Consider the following 22446-nt stretch of genomic DNA (forward strand, 5'->3'; position numbering starts at 1 on the left):
GGCTTAACTGCTATGACAAAATAATAATTCCGCTCCAGCAGCAAGTATTGTAGTACGAATAATAGTGCGGGACAATGATGGAAACCACCCCATTTTTATTAGAGTAAAATCCTGAGTGCAGAGTCAGTGTGAGCATATATGTAAGGGGCAGGGCGGTGTGTGTGAGAGTGTACAGTGTAAAGTCTGATGGGAGTGGGTACAAAGGAGCGACTGATCTCTCGCTCAGTTCTGCATCTAGTTGGGATGATGCGCCAGCTGAAAGAGCTGCCCATCTGACAGAGCTCATCATGTAGAGGGTGAGAAGGATTATATAGGATGGCTTGGAATCATTATCCTTTTGTCAAGCACAAACTCCAAACTGTCCAACTCGAACCCCACCACAGAGTGGCCTTTCCTCACCAGTTTGTGTCTGCCTGCCATACCCACTTTTAGATGAACCTCCTCCCAGCACAGCACAGTAAAAAAACAAGGGGCTAGCCACTGCAGAATAGAGATCCAATCTGATTTTTCTCAAGCTATGTTTTGCCAATAACGATCCAATGCCCATATTTTTAGTGCCAAAAACGCACGTGATTCCTCGATCCAATCCGATCCTTCCGATGCTCCAAAAACAGTCGTGTCAGGCGCCAATGCCGATACGGAGTATTGGATCGGGACATCACCACTACTCTTGTAGATGGCGTGGACCACCAGAGTTGAAATGGAAGTCTGAGCTGTAGAGGATGAAGAGGAATGGCACCACCACTATTCCTTGGCCATCCCATTGTTGCTTGTCATTGTGGCAGAGGCATAGCCATCCACTTCAAACCGGCCCTCAAGGGCCGCAATGTGTGCAAGATTTCATTCCAACAAATCAAGACGACACCTTTACACCAATCTGTTGTCTTAGATGTATAATCATTTGAATGCGGTCAGATGTTGCTTGTTTTAGCAGAAACCTTATTTGTTAAACTGCCTGTGCTAGAATGATGTAAGGGACAGAGTAAAATGAAAAAGTTTCTTCACTGTGGCGACCTCTCATGGAACAAGCCAAAAGTGTAGTAGTAGTCGGCTTTAAGCAGATGTAGTGTATTTTAGTGGTGATATCGATCTTTTTTTTCATCTTAAAGCATTCATTATCTATGGCTCTACACCTCACTGAGATGGTTGACTATCCCATCACACCTTGGGCAGGAGTCAGTGTACACCCAGAATTGTTTGCCTGTCATTCACAGAGCATAAAGAGACAAACAACCATTTATGCTAACATTCGTACCTATGGAAAATTTGGGATCTTCAATCAATTTACAGAGAATGTTTTTGTTACATGCAGGGAAAACTCACTACTATATAAACAGTAAAAATCGAGCTGAGGATTGAACATTTGATCTCTGAACCGTGCGATGTCGTGCTAACAAGTCAACCACACTTTCACCTTTTTCAGATCCAATTTCATTTCTCTTTGGCAGTGGTTGTCTCGGTATGTGCAGGGAAAATAAAGAGCAATCGGCAGGTAGTGGCAAGTTATAAGATCAGAAATCGGGTCAGCTTCTCCCTCTCATTTGAAGCAGGTTCGATTAGTTTTCCCAGAGGCCAAGTCACAAGTCTATGTACTATAAAGTTCACAAATTATGTGCATGAAAATAGTCTTGGGTGTGCCAGGGTGCATTTTTTTAAATTATATTTTCTCCACTAATTTTGCCACATACAGTAGGTGCACTTCCCCACAGCATTTTCAGATGTCATAATGACTTCTTAGTTTGTTTGACAATGATCATAACGTTTACCAATTAAAGCACATAATATCTCTTTGCAGAACTGTCGTGGAGCATTACCAGTATAAGTTTTGGCTTTTGGTTACATTGGGAGCACTTCAATCGCAAGTGCCAAATTTCCCTTGAAACCAATTTTTATTTGACTTTGTTTTAGGGAGTTCTTTTATTAAGTTGGCTACTGCATTGCAGAGACCCCATGTCAGGGAGAACCCAAAACATGTCAATGTAACAGAAACTACTAATATATATCAACAAAGGGCAAACACGTTTTAGGATAAATATACAGTATTTTCTGGAAGCAAACAATAACCAAGAAAAAAGTGCTCTCAAATGTATCTTTCTATTTTATTAGGATTTTTTTTTTTTTAGGCAAAGACCAAAACTGTTTTGTATAATGAGCACAGGGTACTTAACTTTTCGTCTGCTTTAAAGCTCCCGGTAGGAGATGGTCTTTCAGGGCATTTTGTTTACAAGCTAGGCTGTAATTACGAGGAGCAAGCTTTCAGTACAGCCTAAGAAATATCAAAGCTGGTTCTTTAATCACTGAAGAGAAGCGGACAATTATGCAAACACCTCTACTGAGTGTGAAGCCATTTCTGTCTTTTTATTTGCATACTCTACAGAGCAGCGTAAAATGAAAGATTCGTAGCAAGAATGTATTCTGGACAAGAAACCTCCATTAGTTTGGTGATGGCAGTTGGAAAGATCCAATTTCGTCATTGCAAATTGTCCAAGCTGCTCTATTGGGTGCACCAAGACACTAAATTTTCTGCTTCAACTGGAGCGGAGAAAAGCAGTCCTGTCTTAAGCCCATTGATTCGGGTAACTTAAAACACTAGAGGAGCACACTGACAGAGCAGATCACTGACAAACCAACTGTATTGAAAGCATAACCATACTTCTGGGGCTCTGTGACTTCTGACCTTTGTCTATCCCGCAAATATGAGTGACTACATAGGTTACTCTGTTTTCCAGTGATCACAAAATTCTTTTTTCCAGAGCTCTGTGACTTTGACCTTCTTACCCCCAAATTTAACCACCTCTAACATTTTGTATTAAAAACATTCATTTATTTTCGGTACACCTTATCCACACAAGGCTTGCGGGGGTGCTGTAGCCTATCCCAGCCAACCATGGGCACCAGGCAGGGACTCCCTGAATCGGTTGCCAGCTTATCGCACCAAACAAGGAGACGGAAAACTATTCGAGCTTGCGCTCATGCCCAGGGGCAATTTAGAGTATTCAACCAGCCTACCATGTAAATTTTTGGGATGTGGGTGGAAACTGGAGAAAATTATTTCAGACCCGGGAAGAACATGCAAACTCCACACAGGAAGGCCAAAACCCACCAGGGATTAAATCCTCGATTTTAGAAATGTGAGGTGGATATGCTACTAGTCACTGATAGTCATTTATGTGACATTTAATTGAGAATTTGTGAGACTTGAAAATAAGATTTGTCTTTACAATTTTAGAGCCTTTTTATTGTTCCACAATGCTCTTGAGAGACTTAGCCTGGGTCATTAATAGTCTGATTTTTACAGCATAACTCATTTTAAAATTTTGAATTAAAATGGATTATTAAACTGACACACTAACCACATGTGGACATTTGACAGAACATACCAATTAATAATTCCCCCCCCACCCCTAAAAAGTAGGGCTAGCTTGTTTTTCTATTTGAAGTTCCAGAATGGAAGGAAACAAAGGCACTGATAGAAATGGAACATTGGATCTCAAAGCGTCTCTGTGTAGGTTGTGCGACATTTTTCTTGCTGCGTGGCAAATCTTTTGCGATTGGTCTCATTAGTCACATATGTGTTCATGTGACCCCACCATCCTTAATAATAAAATATACATGTTATGGAAGAGCAAACTAAAAATTCACTAATGTTATAAGATTTGTGGGGTGATATTACCTTGGCAGTGTTTTTGAGAGGTGTCTGTGCCAATGAAAGTGTAACTCATAATGAAGGACAACTAGGTTTGCATCAAAAGAAGAGTAGGTGGAAGGTGTGGGTACACCGGCAGCTGGAATATCCATTCATCTATTTTAAAATTAAATATAAAGTAAAAACAGCGACTGGGATTAGAATACAGAGAAAACTACCACCCGTGATGTCATAGCCAATATCTGTCGTAGTGATACCTCCGATATGGAGTCAAACTGCAACACATTTTCAGAACAACACAAATGGTTCCAATCGTGCGAGAAGGCAAACTGGGCGCAGCATTGTTGCGTGACGGCCGCTTGAGTAAAAACCCTGCTTTTTTAATAAGATCCAAAATATGGACCACACATCGAAGGTGGAAAGATGTGTTCATTTTAATTTTTTCCAGTGGGTAGATTGAAGCTAAGTCCCAAATCATTGCTCTCCAAGCATGACTAGTATGCCAGTGGCCACAGGGACAAATAGTCTTACATTTGGGTATATATTTCAATTTAATTAGATATCTACTACAAAGTGGAAATTGGTTGTCTCCATACATTTATTTTTCCATGATTTTCTGTGTTGAACAGCAGACATGAGTCACATTACAATGAACAGAGTAGCGAGCTAAAAGAAAAAGTATACATCTGCATTTTAACAAGAAAGATGTCAAATTCAAGTAATTCGTGTTTTACCCTTTTCTCATACATACTTGCTGGAACTTTTACCCTTCTAATTGAAATGTCTTTTTTCCTTCCTTGTTTCCTTCTTTCTAACTGCGTAGCTGTTGTATTTGGATCACACTTAATTTTCCATGCATACTAAGAAAGTATCTCATTATGTGCAGGCACAATATGACCTTTCTCACCATCTATAGTAAACAAATGCAAACACACATCCCCAAAATTGATTGACCTTCATTGTGAACAGCAGCATAGATTATTCTTTTTAGCTGCAATTAAATATTCTCCAACTTTCATGACAGGAATCAATATTCTCTGTGTTAAGTGATGACCTTTAATCAATATTGGTCAACAACTGTTTTTTCCACATGACATTAGTTGATCTCTTCAGAGGTTGGCTTGACTCAGTAGCTTCTACTTTGGAGGCCGATACATTGATTTTAAAGATAGTTCATGTTATTTTAGTATTTGGCAGTAACTGTAGTGGGACGTTCAATCTGAACTACAATTAATTGAACTCTGTTGTGTTATAACTCTAATCATTTTCTGGAATTTTGTTGATTTGGACACCCAATGTTAGGTCTGATTCAGAGGTGGGTAGAGTAGACAGGTTTTACTTAAATGAATATCGTAACTTCAGTATTATATTACGGAAGTAACCTTTAATAAGTATATTTGATGTAAAGAATACTCTGAGTGACTGCTTACATTCATATTTTCTGTAATCCAACTGTGTATATTTTTCTCATCACAATATGATACACACATTTACACTATCAGAAATATTAATTAAAAAACCCTATGTATAATTCAGTTTATTATAAGTATTTTTAGAGTATTGTGCATTTTTATTTCAATTTAATTGGCCGATGTTACTGCCATGGGGCGTGACCCTTCCTCCAACTAACTGAGTCAATCCCAGCCATTTGTGATTGTTTTGACTAGATTTCAAGTGCCACGGAATATTGTGTTCTTTGACTACTTGAACACAAAAATTTACAAAAATAAATATTCCCTAGGCGGCCCAGTGAACAAGTGGTTGGCGCAATGGGGGAGTTCGAGAGTTCGATCCCAGCTTAGTCCTCACTCAGTGGAGTTTAGATGTTCGACCTGGGCTTGCGTGGGTTTTCTCCAGGTCCTCCGGGTTCCTCCCACATCCCAAAACAAGCAGGGTAGACTGGTTGAAGACTCTAAATTGCCCTTAGATATGAGGGTGAGCGTGAAAGGCTTTTACGTCTAATTGTTCCCTGCAATTGACCGGCCACCAATCCAGGGTGTCCACTGCCAGGTGCTCACAGTGATCTGGGATAGGATCACCCCATGACCCTTGTGAGCATAAGGAGTTCAGAAAAAATAATTTATATTCTATCCAGGTTTTTCATCATTAAAAAAAAAAAGTTGTACTTTTTTTTTCCTTTAATTTATTTTTTTACTTGATGAGTATAGTTGAACATAAGCAACATTGTTCATACGACTTTGTTAGTTAATTTTATTGTACTTTTTAATATATATATATATATATATATATTTATATTTATATATATATATATATTTATATTTATATATATATATATATATATATATTTATATATATATATATATATATATATATATATATATATATATATATATATATATTAACGGGAGGATTGTGAGATTCATTAAATCCCATCTATCTTGAAATGTCAACCAATCCTATCAATGCAATTGATTGTAGGCAGCAATGCGCTTTTAATGGCCAACATAAGACCGGAATCCGTTCGTAACTCGAGGACTCCTTTGTTTTTATAGTGCTTCTTGCAAACATTTTTCCTTTTTTTTTCTTTCTAAAGAAACTGTGTTCTTGTTACCTGAAAGAGAAAGATTGGCTGCAAGGAACGCTCCTATATTTATTCTTTGTATCCTTGGCAATGTACCTGCTGCCAATCAACTATTTGTTTACCATTTCCTGAGTTGATCATTCATTGCGTTACGTTTAGGTAACACTACACATCACTCCTTTTCAATTTAGATTACCCCTCCAACTTTGGGAACAGGCGGCCCAGTGGGGGGAGTGGTTAGCATGTCTGCCTCACTCCTCTGATATCGAGGGTTCATTCCTCGGTGGGTTTCGACCTGTGTGAAGATTGCGTGGGTTTTCTTGGGTACTCTGGTTTTCTCCCAAATTCCAAAAACTTGCATGGTAGGCTGCAGGAACACTCTAAATTGCGTTCCCTTGATCTCGACATTTGCAACTACCGTTAAATTATTTTGGTATTTTTGTTTTGGGACAGGGGACCGGTGGATAGATACGTTATTAAAACTACGACAGTTCTTGGTTCAATTTCATTCCACGAATTCATTTACTTGGGAATGGTAGAAAGTAAGCACCCCTGTGCTGTCCCATCAACCAATCAAAACCACCTTATCCCAGGCTCATTCACTGCTGTAAGATTCTGTCGGGGGGAGGATGGAGCGCAGCAGAGTAGGATCAAGAAGTACTTGAGGCATGACAGAGATTTTGCAAAGTACGCTTAGCATAGGAATAAATAGTGTTTCTACCATTTGGCATGTTTTGGGATGGTCACCAAGACATTTTACAAAGTTTATCTAGACTGAACACAATCTAGTAAAATTATTACTGAATGGTGTGATGGCTCTCACATAGTATTCACATGCATAATACAGCTGTCCAGTATTGTTTCCTCAAAGAAAATATTCTCACTAAACCTTTATCTGTGTTTTTATTAGTTATTTCTACATCGTAATTGCTCTTTTTTCATGACTTCTGTTCTCATGTGTTTAATGTTTATGCCCGTTATGGACCAACCTCAATGAGAAGTAACTTATGAGATTTGAAAAGGACACATTTTGCAGAACGCCCACCATAGCTCACCACCACCATCAATATCTCTTCTGAATTAACTATTCATGAACATGACGTGAGCTGACTCTTCAAGCAACAAAAGTTGCTCAAAGCTGCAGGGCCCAGTCGTATTTCTTCCTCCTGCCACAAAGTGGGGGATGACCAACTAGCTCTAGTCTTCACAGAGATATTCAACAGGTCTTTTAGGATGTTTGTCCTAGCCTGTCTTAAATAGTGCACAATCATTTCAGTACCTAACAAACCAGGAACTTTGGAACTATGACTGCAGGCCAGTCAAATTGGAATCGATAAGTCCATTGAAGCATTGTGGTGTGGACCCTTGCTGGACCCACTTTCTCAGTTGCTCTTCTTTCTCTTAACAAATGACTGTACATCAATGCTCCCAAAAGTCAAACTTCTGAAGTTTGAAAACAACACTATAGTTGTCAACCTCATCGAGGACGGTAATATAATAATATAATCATAGAGACAGAAGATAGAGAGCCTATTGCTGTGATCAACACAACTTCTGGGTGACTGTTGATATAACAGTGATGAAATCAAGAGACTGCCTTCGCCGCAATTGTCTCTCACACAGTTTACTTACTCTTCTCGAGTGAATCTAGAGTGGGAGGAGTTAATACGTGAACACCGATATGAGGACCGGGGAATGGTCGCAAAGAAAGAAACAGCATTTAGCCATTGTACTAAGTGCCAGAAATAAAACGACCAAGTTGAGGAGAGCCCGAAAATAAAGTGACAAACCTGTAATTAATTCTTTATTAAAAAAAAAAATGTAATTCACATTGTTATATTTTAACTTGGCTACCATTTAATGTAATAGACTATGCCATGCCTCCCAATGAAAATTGATTGGCTGTCTAATGAAGACAAACTCATTTAAAATTCATAGAACCAACGATGAAAAGAGCCACTTGATTGGACGCCTATCATCAATGGAACTGTAATAGTTCATTCATTCATTTTTGATTGCTGTGGATTTCAATCGCCAATCAAACTCCCCATATTACTGTATATGGCTCATGTTGTATGTTTATATTTTTGAACAAAAATGAGTATGTCTATCAAATATAAATGAATATGCTGCTTAGGGCCTGTCAGTAGCTTTCATCCATTTATCTCAAATCAGCTGTCAAACTCTAACTGTTTTGTTGAGACAGTTGCAATGCAAAATTCAGCAAAGACAAACCACTGCCAAAAGCAATTAGAGCATGTTCACTCTTCCTGCATTTTTCCAAGATAAGGTTTGAATCGTATCTGCTACAATAATAATAGCTTTCTCTGAAGTTGTAATCACTTATTCTTCAGTTGCTATTTTGTCAAATTCCAAACCAGTGTTAATTATGAAGGAATTTGTTTGGGAGTAGAATAGAGAGAAGGTACTGCATTTTCTGTAAATTACACTGACAAACCAATGGTGTAGCTTTCCGGTGCCAACTCCTTGCCACTAGATATGACTTGAATTGCATGCATTTCCTGATCATTATACAAGTTCAATGACATTTTAAGATTCACCATAAAGTGCACAAAAAGTACTAATAAAAATATTTGTATACAATAAAAATGAAATTAGGTAAACAAGCGACTAAAAGGGTTAGCAGCACGTGAGGTAAATATAGTGTTTTAGTGCAGGATAAACATTTGCAGTGCTAAGACTGAAGTAAAAGTCTGAAAACATTGATATGCATCTGGCAGTGTTATGACATTTTATAGTGACGTGGTAGTACTTAATTGAGTCTGGGTCCTCGGTGCAAAACTCGAGTTGAGTATGGTGACTTCTCTTGGGAAGAAACTGTCCCTGAGTCTTTTTGGCTGGTATGGTCTTATGGCTCCCCAGAAAGGAGCAGGCTGAAGAGGTGGAAGCCGGGATGTGTATTGTCTTTTGTGATGCTCTTTGCCCTGCTTAGGCAATGGGAGTTGTAGATGCTGCACCGGGTAGGTAGAGGGCAGCTGATAATCTTTTGAGCTGTGTTGATCACCCTCTGCAGGTTGGTGTTGAGTTGCTCCTTCAATCTCATGTTCACTTTGCTGTGTGGAGTTTGCATGTCCTCCCAGGGCTTGTGTGGATTTTCTCCAGGTACTTTGATTTCCTCCCACATCCCCAAAACATGCAGCATAGGCTGGTTGAACACTCTAAATTGACACGTGTGTGTGTGTGTGTTTAAGAATGGTTGTTTGTGTCTTTGTGCACTGCGATTGCCTGGCCATCTATACAAGGTGTCTTCTGCCTGGTGCCATAGTTGGCTGGGATAGGTTCCAAATGAAGAAATGAATGTATCTAGCTTTGGTGATCCAAGGCAATTTGTATATATTTGGGAAGACTTGTTAAGTGCCTGGGAGTCGATCCACAATCCACAAATTTTTGGAAGTACTAACCGCGATAGCTGCAGCATTTATAATGGATGGTTGAGACAAGGTTGCCATCACAAGAATTTACTTCACGGGTCAATTTACATTGTGCTGAATTTTCTACGTGCTCCCCTAAAATATTGGCGTTGGGACTATTGTGGTCCTGGCAACAACAAAAAATAAATAGAAATCGACAATTTAAGAACTAAATAAAAATAACAAATCAGCGTGCGGCTCTGTGCTTGAAAATGTATTCTTCACAGTCCCAAGGTAGTAAACACATTTTTAGCAGGGCAAGCCTATTTCTGCCTTCAAGAAGAATATTGTAAAAATAGGCCAAGCTGTGGATAAATGTTGCACTTTGGACCTCATTTTGCAGGTCCATTTTTTTTCATCAAAACTAGGCCTTAGGAGCATTTTTATGATCATGTAATTGCCTTGTGTGTGCGTCTGTGCGTGTGCGCGCATGTGTTTTTCCCTCCAAATCACTAAAATATTCAATATGGCACCACTTCCAATTTTGTTTCAAATGTAGGAAAAATAAACTGCAGTCATTTCTGTTTCTACTGAGATTCTGCCAGACGTCAATTTATGTTGGCAGGATAAAATGTCCAAGAAATGACCCAGATTTATAATTCTCCACAGGCGATAGAGACACATTAACTACCGCTGTGGCTAATTGTGATCTCAATAAAGAATATTTCATATCTATACTGTACAGAAATTTTCCATGGATTTTGTCATTGAAATATGGTAGTGTTGTTGCATAGTCAAATATTCATAATGTTTTCAAATGTAATGGTAAGTTTTACATTGTACCAAATACCATGGAAGTAAAATAGCCTCAGCTTTTAACAATGGAGTCCCTCAATGCTCCGAGCGTGACAAGACAGCCTGACCTTCGCTATGTACAGGATACATGGCGAGTCATTTTGGTCTTTTCTCGTTTAGACTGGATTTTGAACCAAAACTGGGGGTGGGGCTAACAAGCCGGCTGAATCAGTTTGTCAAATATATACAGGAAAAAAGATGAACATTCTATGATGTCTTCCTACACTCCCAGGAGTGAAAAAAATAATAATAACTACCCTCCCCTTAATGACCCGTCACAGTCTTTCCTCACACGCTATGATTTGTCAGTCCAGATTGGTTCAGCGTGGAAATCCGATTGAAACCTCAGAAGACCGGATGGATTTGCTGTGTATGTTGTACATGGCTAAAATCAAACTGGCTTGCGTGACTAAAATGCTCTAATCCAGGGGTGGCCAAGTCCGGTCCTCGAGAGCCCCTATCCAGTCTGTTTTCCATATCTCCCTCCTCTAGCACACCTCAATCAAATGATCAATTCATCAGCAAGCTGTCCAGAAGCTTCATACCGATCTCAATTATTTGATTCAGGTGTGTTGGTGGAGGGAGACATGGGAAAACAGACTGGATAGGGGCTCTCGAGGACCGGAATTGGCCACCCCTGCTCTAATCCTTATGGCACTAAATGTTATAATATACTACCTGTCATTTTTGTGTACAACATATAATATTTTATCAATTAGGGTGCTAATAGTGAGTAGACACAATTTTAAAATCTAAATGGTTTACTTGGAGCCCTATTTTTTGTGTTCTTTCATGAAGACTATACGTGTTTTGGGATTTTAATAGACATGTCTGTTTTAACTGTAGCACATTCAGGGGCAAGACAGGACCAAGGAGTAATGCTGGGTTGGAGATTCCTTAGATGAGAAAAGAGGAAAAATGAGAATAGAAGAGGGTGCCTCGTATCACTCTGCACCGTGACGAAAAGAAGGGTCCAGAGTTTAATGTGTTGGAAGGTGAATGGGGTATATACGTTCTGTGTGATTGTGGTTGTGTGTGTGCTTGTGCCTGTGTTTTTTGTGCAAATCCATGGCCTTTATTCCCCATATAGGCCCGTGTGCCTGATAACTGATGATGGGACACGAGCCTTCTAGTCTGCCTGACATCCAGGTGAAAGGAGGGTTATTAGTCTTTCAAAGCCGGTATGCCAGTGAAAATAATTGTTTGGGGTCAGGGTGACTCTAGAATTTTCTATCTTCATTGAGACAGAATGGCAGAATGATCTTTTTCGGGCAGTGAATGGTAAAGGTATGAGAAGGTAGGCTGGCCCCAAAAATTCAAAAGTTCACTATGTACCCAGTGAATTGTAGCATGACAAAAAAAACTTTTTTTCGGTCAGAAACCTGCTTTGAATCTCCAAACCCAGATACATGGGACTCTTGAAGCAAACAATTATGTATTTATCAAAAATGTATTTTTAATTTTCAAAAGCTTTGTCAAAATGAATGGGGCAGGGCTTTTTATGAACAAAGCTACTTTTCCTTTCCTCCATTGTGTCTTTACTGCTCTGTAATTTGAAAATTTTCATCAATACCTATCTACCCTCATTTCATGTTCTGAGTCAGAGGGTAGGCTTGCAGATGCTGCATACCTTTTTAATTTGAAAGGATTAGAGAGCTGTCACCATTCCTAACCTGGCATTATTCTGCTATTGAACACGCTTTCGCAGGTTGCCTACTTTGTATAACCACCATACTCTGGAAGCAGACAGCAGTGGCCTTTTTCTTGCCAGTTGCTATTTGTACAGGTAACACAAGCAACCTGACAATGTAAACTAATTTGAGGCTGGCAGACGGAAGGTATGATTAATGGCTCTCAATGTAGAGTAGCACCATGGGCAGGAATAGACTTGTATCTTAAAACCTGGCTATGAGACGAACACAATTGCGATCACAACGCTGTGCTGCGTGTGTGTGTGTGTGTGTGTGTGTGTGTGTCTAGTATGTGTCATCATTTATCTTCAACCTAAACATGGGACTAAAGATGAAAATTAGCCCTCGGTTACAATCTTACACATTTACATACATATGTTCATTAACATGAATATAAATGTGTTCATTAATATGTGCTGTCCCATAAATCTCATCTCATTTTCTGAACCGCTTCATCCTCATTAGGATTGCGGGGGGTGCTGGAGCTTATCCCAGCTAAATCCAGGCCAGAGGAGGGGGACAGCCTGAATCGGTGGCCAACCAATCCCAGGGCACATGAAGACGGACAACCATTCACGTTCACACTAATACCTAAGGGCAATTGCGAGTGTCCAATCAGCCTATCATGCATGTTTTTGGAAAGTGGGAGGAAACAGGAGTACCCGAAGGAAACCCACGCAGGCCTAGGGAGAACATGCAAACTCCACACAGGTGGACCAACCTGGACTTGAACCCAGGACCCCAGAGGTGTGAGGCCGACGTGCCAACCACCCGTACCACCGGGCTGCTATTAAGTAAATCTCCAAACTCAAATCAAACTCAAACATTTTATAAATTCTATATATACTTTTTAGAACAGTGGTTCTTAAGCTTGTTGGAGCTACCCAACCCCACCAGTTGCATATGCGCATTCACCGAACCCTACTTTAAATTCAAGATACACAAATTCCTCGCACCACTGATTGGGCAAGCAATGTCACGTTGTCATCTGCAGCCAATGATGGTCAAGCAGGGCATGTTATCTCGAAATAGACATGATGAGTCGATGTGTCTTGACCTCCGCAGCAGGGGCTCCACCGAACCCCTGATACCGACTCGCCGAACCCTGAGGGTTCGATTGAACCCAGGTTAAGAACCACTGCTTTAGAACATGGCTTAGGAATGGATTGTGGAATTTTTACTGCCAAAAATGCATCAGGTTTGTTGTTAGACTAAGCATAAAACATAGAGAACTGTGTACCTTAGACAATCCCATTTTTTTTTGCTTTCAATCTCTTAGCGTTTGACAAAAAAATGATGGAAAGTAAAATGTGGATGGTCTATCTTGTTGAAGACTCAAATTCTCGCAGCTGCTCTAACACAATGGATGCAGAACCACAAGAGAACAGACTACTATATGTCTGGAATAATAGATAAGTGATATTTCTGACTAAAGGGACCTGATACACTCTCCTTGAAAAGTACTTGTTTTTCTGTCCATCTGTCTTATTTTCTTGCACCCACATGGAACAAAAGCAACGCAATTGAAATGATGAAAAATTTGACAAAATGATTTAATTCTGGGTGGCCCGACGGTTGAGTGGTTAGTGCATCATCCTCACATCCTCCTGGGTTCAAATCAAACTTGTTTCACCTGTGTGGAGTTTGCATGTTCTGTACACTAAATTGAGTCTGAATGGTTGACCATCTACAGCTGGGATAGGCTCCATAACCCCCCTCAACACTTGTGATTATAATCGGTTCCGCAAATGAATGAATGGTTTAATTATATTTTCATCATTACCTTTTATGTACAATATTTCTGTAAGTGCAATTTGCTTTTGATTTCTGGAAGGAGGGGACTTGGATGCAATAATGTAGTTTGTATTAATTTTAATGAGAAAAGATGATTTACAAGTGTTGCAATGTAACAAAAACAAAAAAACAAGTTCAATGGAAGAAACCCCTCAGTCCATCAATGATGCAGCTGCATGTGTGTTTTTTTCTGATTTAAGTGAATGGAATAATAGTCTCCTTGGCACGTAGTAAATGAGTGATGTTTAGGAATGTTTTATCAGTGATTGAAAATGAGTGGTTAGCGCGTCGGCCTCACATCTCTGGGGTCGTGGGTTTGAATCCAAGCTGGTCCACGTGTGGAGTTTGCATGTTCTCCCCGGCGTGGATTTTCTCCGGGTACTCCGGCTTCCTCCCACATTCCAAAAACTATGCGTGGTAGGCTGATTAGACACTCTAAATTGGCCCTAGGTATGAGTGTGAGTGTGAATGGTTTCCGACTCCAGCTGGAATGGGCTCCAGCACCCCCCGCCACCCTAGTGAGGTTAAAGCAGTTCCGAAAATGAATGAATGAAGTCTATCCTTGTCAATGGCAGGCAATAGGTTAAATACTTTTCAAAAAAAATATTTTTAGACTGTTAAGGTGGCCATAACGATTCATTTATTTTAATTTCATGCCACAATTGTATACTAAATTGTGGCCTGACCTAAAATATGTCCAGGTGTGTGGATGCCAACTCTTTATGGGGTTAGCAAGTTTTTTTTAATTATTTTTTTATTTATTAGAAATGAGTTACCTGATGACAAAATGTGCCTCTTAGTCAAGGGTTACAGTGCCATCTGTTGCTTTTGAATATATTTGACAACACTGGGATGCGTTTCCATTTTGGCAATATTTGTTACAGGGTGAACCGATTTTTAAGAGCATTTACCATAATTTAAAAATGTTCATTTTCATTGTTTTTTGCACATGTGATCAAAGTTCGCAGCATTCTGGCACCTGACAACGCACTGATATTTGTTTTATTTATGTATCACCCTTTAAGCTTAAAGTTTTAAAGTCATTAAAATGATGATATCAGATGCCAAATGCTGTAAAAATACGAATCCCAGACTTTTAGGGCAAAGATTGTGCGTGCGATCCTTTAGTGGGTTGCAGCATCCCCATTCGTGTGTGTCGTGGACCGTTCCTCAATTCTTGCACTTCCAGTCTGTGGTGAGTGGGAGCAGCGCACAGGGACCACCGTGCTCGTGGATGTGGGACTCTTTTACACCGCAATTCCTGCACAAATGGATATTACCGTTGCTTTCTTGTACCTTTTCCTTTTTTCCAAAGCAGGTAAGACGGAGGAATTTCGACCGCGTTATTTTGTGCGCACAATCTGGTCGTTTTTCCACGCACCTGGCATTTTAGACCCTCGCGAAAGTGGTCACTCGAAAATTTGGTTTATTTGTTTAAATGAGTGCATTTGCTTAAATGGTAAAAAGGTTAAAATTGAAGGACAACTCTTGCGTCCGCGCACAGGAAAACGCCGAATACAGCTGCGGTAAAAGAACACAGGTGTGGGCTGCAGACACTATCATTGTGCTAATCAAATGAATGAAATGTATACAAAATCGACTTTGACGACACAAAATGTGCGGCGCATGGTAAAAAAAAATGTGTCCCGACATAATGTTTTGTATTGTTCTTAAACCTTGCTTTCCCCCCCTTTCCTCACCAGTTTTGGTTTTCGGGTCAGATCAAGATTACCAAATTGATATAATCAATGAACTGGACTTGGCGAACGCTACCTATGGAATTACTCAAGTGCCCGGGCTTCACAACAGCAGCAAAGCCTTCGTGTTTCGAGGTAAGATGACCACAAAGTTGGAAATTTGTATATTATGCTTCTTGGGTAAGTACAAAGCATGGTGCTTTCCTCTTCTGTGGGGATGCCGTGTTCTACATGAGAGCATATTTTCTATAATATCACAAATAACAGCAAGTCGCTGAGGAGTTGGACAAGATTAGGATTGACATGGATATGAATTGGGGTGATTTTTTTAGAAATAAATTCAGACTGGCAGAAAGTTGCTTAATATTGCATGAGCCAAGTTACACCTAAAATCTACATGGTGGGACAACTGAACGTATAGAAAAAAATGAACACTGCCCATTACACCTTCAATATGCACATATATTATTGGAAATAATTTTTCTTCAAGTCATTTATATGCATAAAAAAGACACATTTGATGGCCCAATCAACCCTGCTGAATTTATGCACGACTTTGTTATAACTGCATGCTCTCAGCTAAACTCTATTTTTCCCTGCTTGTGATGTGATCTAGCACTAGTTAAACACAAAAAAATGACTTTGTTATTGAATGTTGGTGTGCAGTATATGGATGAAACTTTTATTGGGTTAGAGATAAGAAACACATCTTGGTTAAAAATTTGTTCTGCTGATGAAGCAGAACTGCAGATTATTGTCAGAGTTCCCACTGTTATCATGAATTCCCCTCAACCATAAACATTTTTGTTAGATGTTTAAAGTTCTTATTTTCTCATCTCTGAACCGCTTTATCCTCACTAGGGTCGTGGGGGGTGCTGGACCCTATTCCAGCTGACTTTGGGCCAGAGGCAGCGGACACCCTGAATTGGTGGCCAGCCAATAGCAGGGCACAAGGGGACAAACAACCTAGGGGCAATTTAGAGTGTCCAATCAGCCTACCATGCATGCCTTTGGAATGTGGGAGGAAACCGGAGTACCCGGAGAGAAAACCCACACAGGCCTGGGAAGAACATGCAAACTCCACACAGGTGGACTGACCTGGATTTGAACCCAGGTCCCCCACTGTGAGGCTGAGGCGCGAACAACTCATTCTTTGCTATCTTTTAACCGCCTCCCATTCATGGGGCTTTCATCATCCACTGTCTAGTTCTTGTCAGCCTCTTTCCTTTACAAAAACCTTTCCATTGCTGTCACCATTATAGTTTTGTTAGCGGCTATCCACAATGAAACTGTCACCTCCACCTGACTTATCACCAAACAAAGTAATTACCTATCTGTTGCCACCTACTGATATGGAAGAGAATTACATGATTGCCAACCATTGGAGAGCACAGACACTCAGCAACAGCACATTTGGGATGTTCAAAATGTTCAAAAAACAGTTTAACATCAATTAGGTGAGTGTGGGTGACTTTCCACTGCACACCAAAAACTCCGCCATGGCATAGTAGTCGGAAAACACTGACTTAGACTGGTGTTTATTGGGACTCTCATTCTATGTGAACTCATATTCATTGGGAATCTCTCATTAAAGACTGATTTAAAGGGCTGTTCAAGAGCAGATCCATTCACCATATGTAGGCCATAGGGTGTTGTGCCCACCCTTCAAAACACTTGTGATATCCACAGTCAAAGCACTGAGCTGTTTAGGGGATATATGAAATGCATATGGCGTACAATAATTATTACCTTATTCCTCTATTTTGATTAAGCCTACTGTATATTCCATTCACGCAGCATGTAATCATCCACTTAATCACCATGTCCAAGGCAAGTCATCTATTTGCGGCCAGCGGCTAAGTTGATTGAGTTTGAGTTTGATTTATTTAATAAAGGGACAGTACATATTAATGAACAGATACATATTCATGTTAATGAATATATGTGTTTATGTATGTTAGAGAGAGAGAGACAGTGAGAGAGAGAGACGGTGAGAGAGAGAGAGACGGTGAGAGGGAGAGACAGTGAGAGGGAGAGACAGTGAGAGGGAGAGACAGTGAGAGGGAGAGACAGCGAGAGGGAGAGACAGTGAGAGAGAGAGAGACAGTGAGAGAGAGAGAGACAGTGAGAGAGAGACAGAGAGAGAGAGACAGTGTGAGAGAGAGAGAGACAGTGAGAGAGAGAGTTTGAGAGAGTGAGAGAGAGAGAGTAGAGAGAGAGAGAGAGAGAGAGAGAGAGAGAGAGAGAGAGAGAGAGAGAGAGAGAGAGAGAGAGAGAGAGAGACAGTGAGAGAGAGCCACCGCGAGAGAGATAGAGACGGAGAGAGACAGATAGAGATGAAGACAGAAAGAGAGAACACTTACTGTCCACCTAAATTCTGTGTCACCAACAGCAGATTTTTTTCATGAATAATTACCTCAGACTTTTTTTAAATTCATCTCCCCATCTCTTCATATCTAGTTGGAACATTAGGGCATCACCACACTTAATAAAAGCCCCTACTCAAAGGTCTAAATGGATGATCCGACCATTTGATGAACAAAAGGGAAGAACGTGCTAATACTCTCCCATAGAGCACTGAAAACTGGGAACAAAATAAGACTGGCGACAAGAAGCCAAAATCAGATTCATGAGCAGGCTTCAGAAATGGTGCTCCTCGAATATCTTTTTTTTTTTAAAACAACAGATGACAAGACAAGAATTCCAAAGTGAGAAACTTGCAAGAAGCTGCCATTGCAACTCATGCACTGACACTGACAGGGAAATTAGCAGCCATTATAATTAGGTTCAGCTCCTGGTGTCACACACTTGGTCTCAGCCCTGAAGGGGACATGCAACACATGCAAAACCGAAATACAGTATTTAGGGATGATACACTGACACCTGTTAATTAATTTACATTCCCTGGAAAGGCCTGGAAAAGATTCATGGTACTTCATTTCATGTTCATTAAGTAAATTGATTTGATATGTGGCGGCCCGGCGGCTTTAGTGGTTAGCGCAGACATGGGCAAACTACGGCCCGCAGGCCATATACGGCCCATTAGGCCTTTTAATCCGGCCCGCCGACGTTGTCCAAATTATTATATATATTTTTTTTTATGCGGTCAAAATACAGGAAATCATTGGATGACCTGCATGAGCAATTCTGCCGTCGGTTTTGTGATATTGGAAAAAATTGACAGCTGGTGTCATGCCCTTTCTCACAAGACCCGGAAACGGTTCCACATGAGTTGCAGTTGGAGGAGTTGCAATTGGAACTGATTGATCTCCAATGTGACAAGTTCAACTCCCTGAAAGTCTCTGAGTTTTAGGCTTCATTAAGTGCAGCCAAATTTACAAACATCCAGAAGATGGCACAGAGGATTCTGGTGTTATTTGGCTCTACATGAGTATGTTCATACTTTAGTCCTTTCTTTCTGTTTGTTTCATATGTACTGTTAACGGATGCAGTTTTTTATATGTATCGTATCTTGTGCTGACCCGGCCCGCATGTCAAATTTTTAAAGTCAATGTGGCCCCCGGGCCGAAAAGTTTGCCCAACCCTGGGTTAGCGCCTCAGCCTCACAGCTCTGAGGTCGTGGTTTCAAATCCAGGTCGGTCCACCTGTGTGGCGTTTGCATGTTCTCCCTGGGCCTGTGTGGGTTTTCTCTAGGTACTCCGGTTTCCTCCCACATTCCAAAAACATGCATAGTAAGCTGATTGGACACTCTAAATTGCCCCAACGTATGAGTGTGAGCATGAATGGTTGTATGTCTCCTTGTGCCCTGCAATTGGCTGGGCACCGATTCAGGGTGTCCCCCATCTCTGGCCCAAAGTTAGCTGGGATAGGCTCCAGCACCCCTGTGACTCTAGTGAGGATAAAGCAGTTCAGAAAATGAATGAATGAATGAATGAATGGATTTGATATATCAGAAAATTGGGTTATTGCCTTAATCAAGGCATGAATTCATACTGTAAGTCCAGGCCCCACTGATTTTATTAATTCCAACTTTGTAATATATATTCATATTTTTTTGTATTGTATGTTCAACTATTCCAAGTATCCAAAATATAATGGGCAAAAATAAGGACAATATAGATCGAATACAATCAGCAATTTCGTTATACGCAGCTGTGTATGAAGACAACAAAGGCTTTTGAGCTTGCAACACACAGACAAAACAGCAGGAACTCCAACAGCTTTTCCCTTTGGACGTTATCTTCTTACAGGCTGAAGGCCTGTCAAAATACCACTCGGGTTGTTTTTGGTGTTCCTCCTGACGCTAATTTTGAAATCCTACTTCTCCGTCATTGGCGAATTTGATTGTCTTGATAACTATGTATCATGGGCATGTATCTAACAATCTTTGGAGCCATTATTTTGTAGCAAGGCTGATTAATTAATTTCCGAATTATTAGCCAGTAGAAGGCAGCTTGCTGCATGTTTTGAAATATGCAGATTAAGGCAGTGTGGTCTTATTGTTTGAAGCAATTGTTTAATTTAAAGGCACACTATCACTTCAGAGGATAATTTACTGAATATGATAGATCAGACTTCATGGAACCGCAAAGTGTAGTCTTTTTCTTTGTAAAATAAACACCAAAAAACACAAAACATGGTTTTAATCCAATTTTGCTGTTGGCCAGAGATCCAGAATCATTACTGGAAGTAATGTAGCAGGAGGTCGACTTCTCCACACGTTGGACCCTCATCCCTTAAATTTAATTGCTGTTGTGGCCAGCGTTTTAGTTTTTTTTTGGAGCGGAGTGGGGGTGAATAATTGTCTATTAGAAAAATGGCAATATGTGTTATATCAGAATATGCTCCAACATGAGGACTGCCAATATGAAAGACTATTTTTTCATTTATTTATTTTTGGTCCATCAAAGTGGTGAGTTGAGTAGATTGAGCACATAGAAGGAAGTGAACCAGCCGACAAGTATCTTATACTGTTATTCTAATTAAAATATTTTTTCAAGTATTTTGACCAAGTGAGAAAAGATGTGTTGCAAATGAAAAGTTATCAACAATGATATGGAAACTGAAAAAAAAAACAAGGGATTAGCTGGCCTTGTGGGCCCCAGCATCATCAAAAGTGCACCAGAAAAATCTTGGTTTTAATAGATAATGAAATCGTGACCTGTGAATCATGATACGACTCGTATTGCCAGCTATGAGGCAATACACACCCCTACTGTGCAGGATATCGAAAATCACTGTAGCATTTTGTGTCAAAGTCAAATAACACTAAGAAGGAACTCACTGACACCAAATGGCACTGACACCATTTTGGAGGAAGACTGGGGGTGATGTCTGCAGGTCCCTACTCCCAAAATTCAACTAACATTTGACAGTAACAAGCCAGAAAACTGTATTGGCAAATTCCTTTCAAAACAGATTAATAATGTAATTATGTACTGTACATTAATTGTGTTCTTTGTCAGCCAAAATTATGTTTGCAGTTGCACATACGGAACCAAACTGAGCACTGGCACAGCCCCTAATAATTGCCACACAAAGAGAAACATGCACACACACTTTTTTTAGTTAAAGACCACAATCAATTGGAAACAAACCATTTGTGAGAAGTGTAATAGCAATATACATAATATATTATATAAATATCTCATCTCTCTGTCTCTGGGCCAAAGGCGGGGGACACCCTCAATCGGTGGCCAGACGATCGCAAGGCACAAGGAGACGGACAACCATGCACATTCACACCCATACCTAGGGGCAATTCAGTGTCCAATCAGCCTACCATGCATGTGGGAGGAAACCGGAGTACCCGGAGAAAACCCACGCAGGCCCGGGGTGAACATGCAAACGCCACACAGGTGGACAGACCTGGATTTGAACCTAGGACATATACAAAACATTTTGAAGTATATTTGTAATAGTGAACGACTGGGATTATAACTTTTTATTTTTTTATTATTCATAATTTTAATTAAATGCCAACCCAGACTCAATTGGCAACTGATTTGACCTGCACAATGTCATCTTAAAGTCCACGGATAACTAATAGGATGCTGCACTGTACCAAAATTTACTAGCTTCCAAGAGGATAGTATTTTTTCTGCTTTCTTAAGTCAGTGCTCTAAAGTAGCACATATCAAATCAGCATAAATTGCACGTGTTTTGGAATTTGGTAGACCAATCTGCGGCAATGAAGGTGGAACCAGCGGAGCATTGCATGCTCTTTCGAGACTTTTAATTCTTTTTAATTACAATTTTTTCAACCTAAACTTCATTCTCCATTTGAAATTTCCACCTTTTTAGTTTTTTTTAATACATTTTGTGTAATGGAGAAGCAATTTTTCAGCTTGACCTACAAGCGTTGAGATTCCACTTTGTCAAGGACAATTGGTTGTGAATTTTCTTTTCAGTGTTTTAATCTGCTACTCTAAAATAGAACAAGTTCCAGGAGAGCAGTAAATTCTCTCATGCTTTGAATGGGCACGGGCTCCCCTGCTGCCGTGAACATCTACTTCGGCAAACTGCGTGCTGCCATTGTGAGGGTCTGAAGGCCTTCAGGTGTATTTTGAACATTCTTGAAATAAATTACTAGAATTTATAAAGAATTCAACAGCATCCTTAAGTGTAAAAATCATGTCTCTATTTATACCTCCTTTTCTCCAGAGTGGAGTCAGGTCTCATTTGGCACAGATATGACCATTCCTCTTGTGGGCAAGATATGGCCATTTCACAGGTTGCATGTAGCTAAGCAATGCCACAACAATAAAGTCTTACAGCTCCACCGAAACCAATGAAGGTTATCAAAGCTTTCATCTTTTATGTATGAGCTTCCTGAATCGAGGAGGCGAGACACTGGTCCTGTCTCACAGGGACCTCGATGAAATCTGAA

At 40.1% G+C, this 22446-nt stretch overlaps 1 protein-coding gene across 6 annotated transcripts in view; it reads left to right on the top strand.

Moving 5' to 3' along the window:
• Nucleotides 1-22446, top strand: part of LOC144092339 (protein kinase C-binding protein NELL1-like) — a 152846-nt gene that overhangs the window by 18637 nt on the left and 111763 nt on the right. For 5 of the 6 annotated variants that reach the window (XR_013306001.1, XR_013306000.1, XR_013306003.1 and 2 more), the window contains one exon: nucleotides 15603-15731. Coding sequence is in view for 2 of the 6 variants with exons in the window: in XM_077624980.1 (XP_077481106.1) it covers nucleotides 15603-15731 (129 nt within the window). In the remaining 4 variants the exon portion in view is untranslated. Of the gene's footprint in view, nucleotides 1-15072; nucleotides 15218-15602; nucleotides 15732-22446 lie in introns of those variants that run through there. The other variant, XM_077624991.1, reaches the window with a different exon arrangement.

The sequence above is a fragment of the Stigmatopora argus genome, chromosome 2 (genome assembly GCF_051989625.1).
Source record: "Stigmatopora argus isolate UIUO_Sarg chromosome 2, RoL_Sarg_1.0, whole genome shotgun sequence".
Lineage (NCBI taxonomy): Eukaryota > Metazoa > Chordata > Actinopteri > Syngnathiformes > Syngnathidae > Stigmatopora > Stigmatopora argus.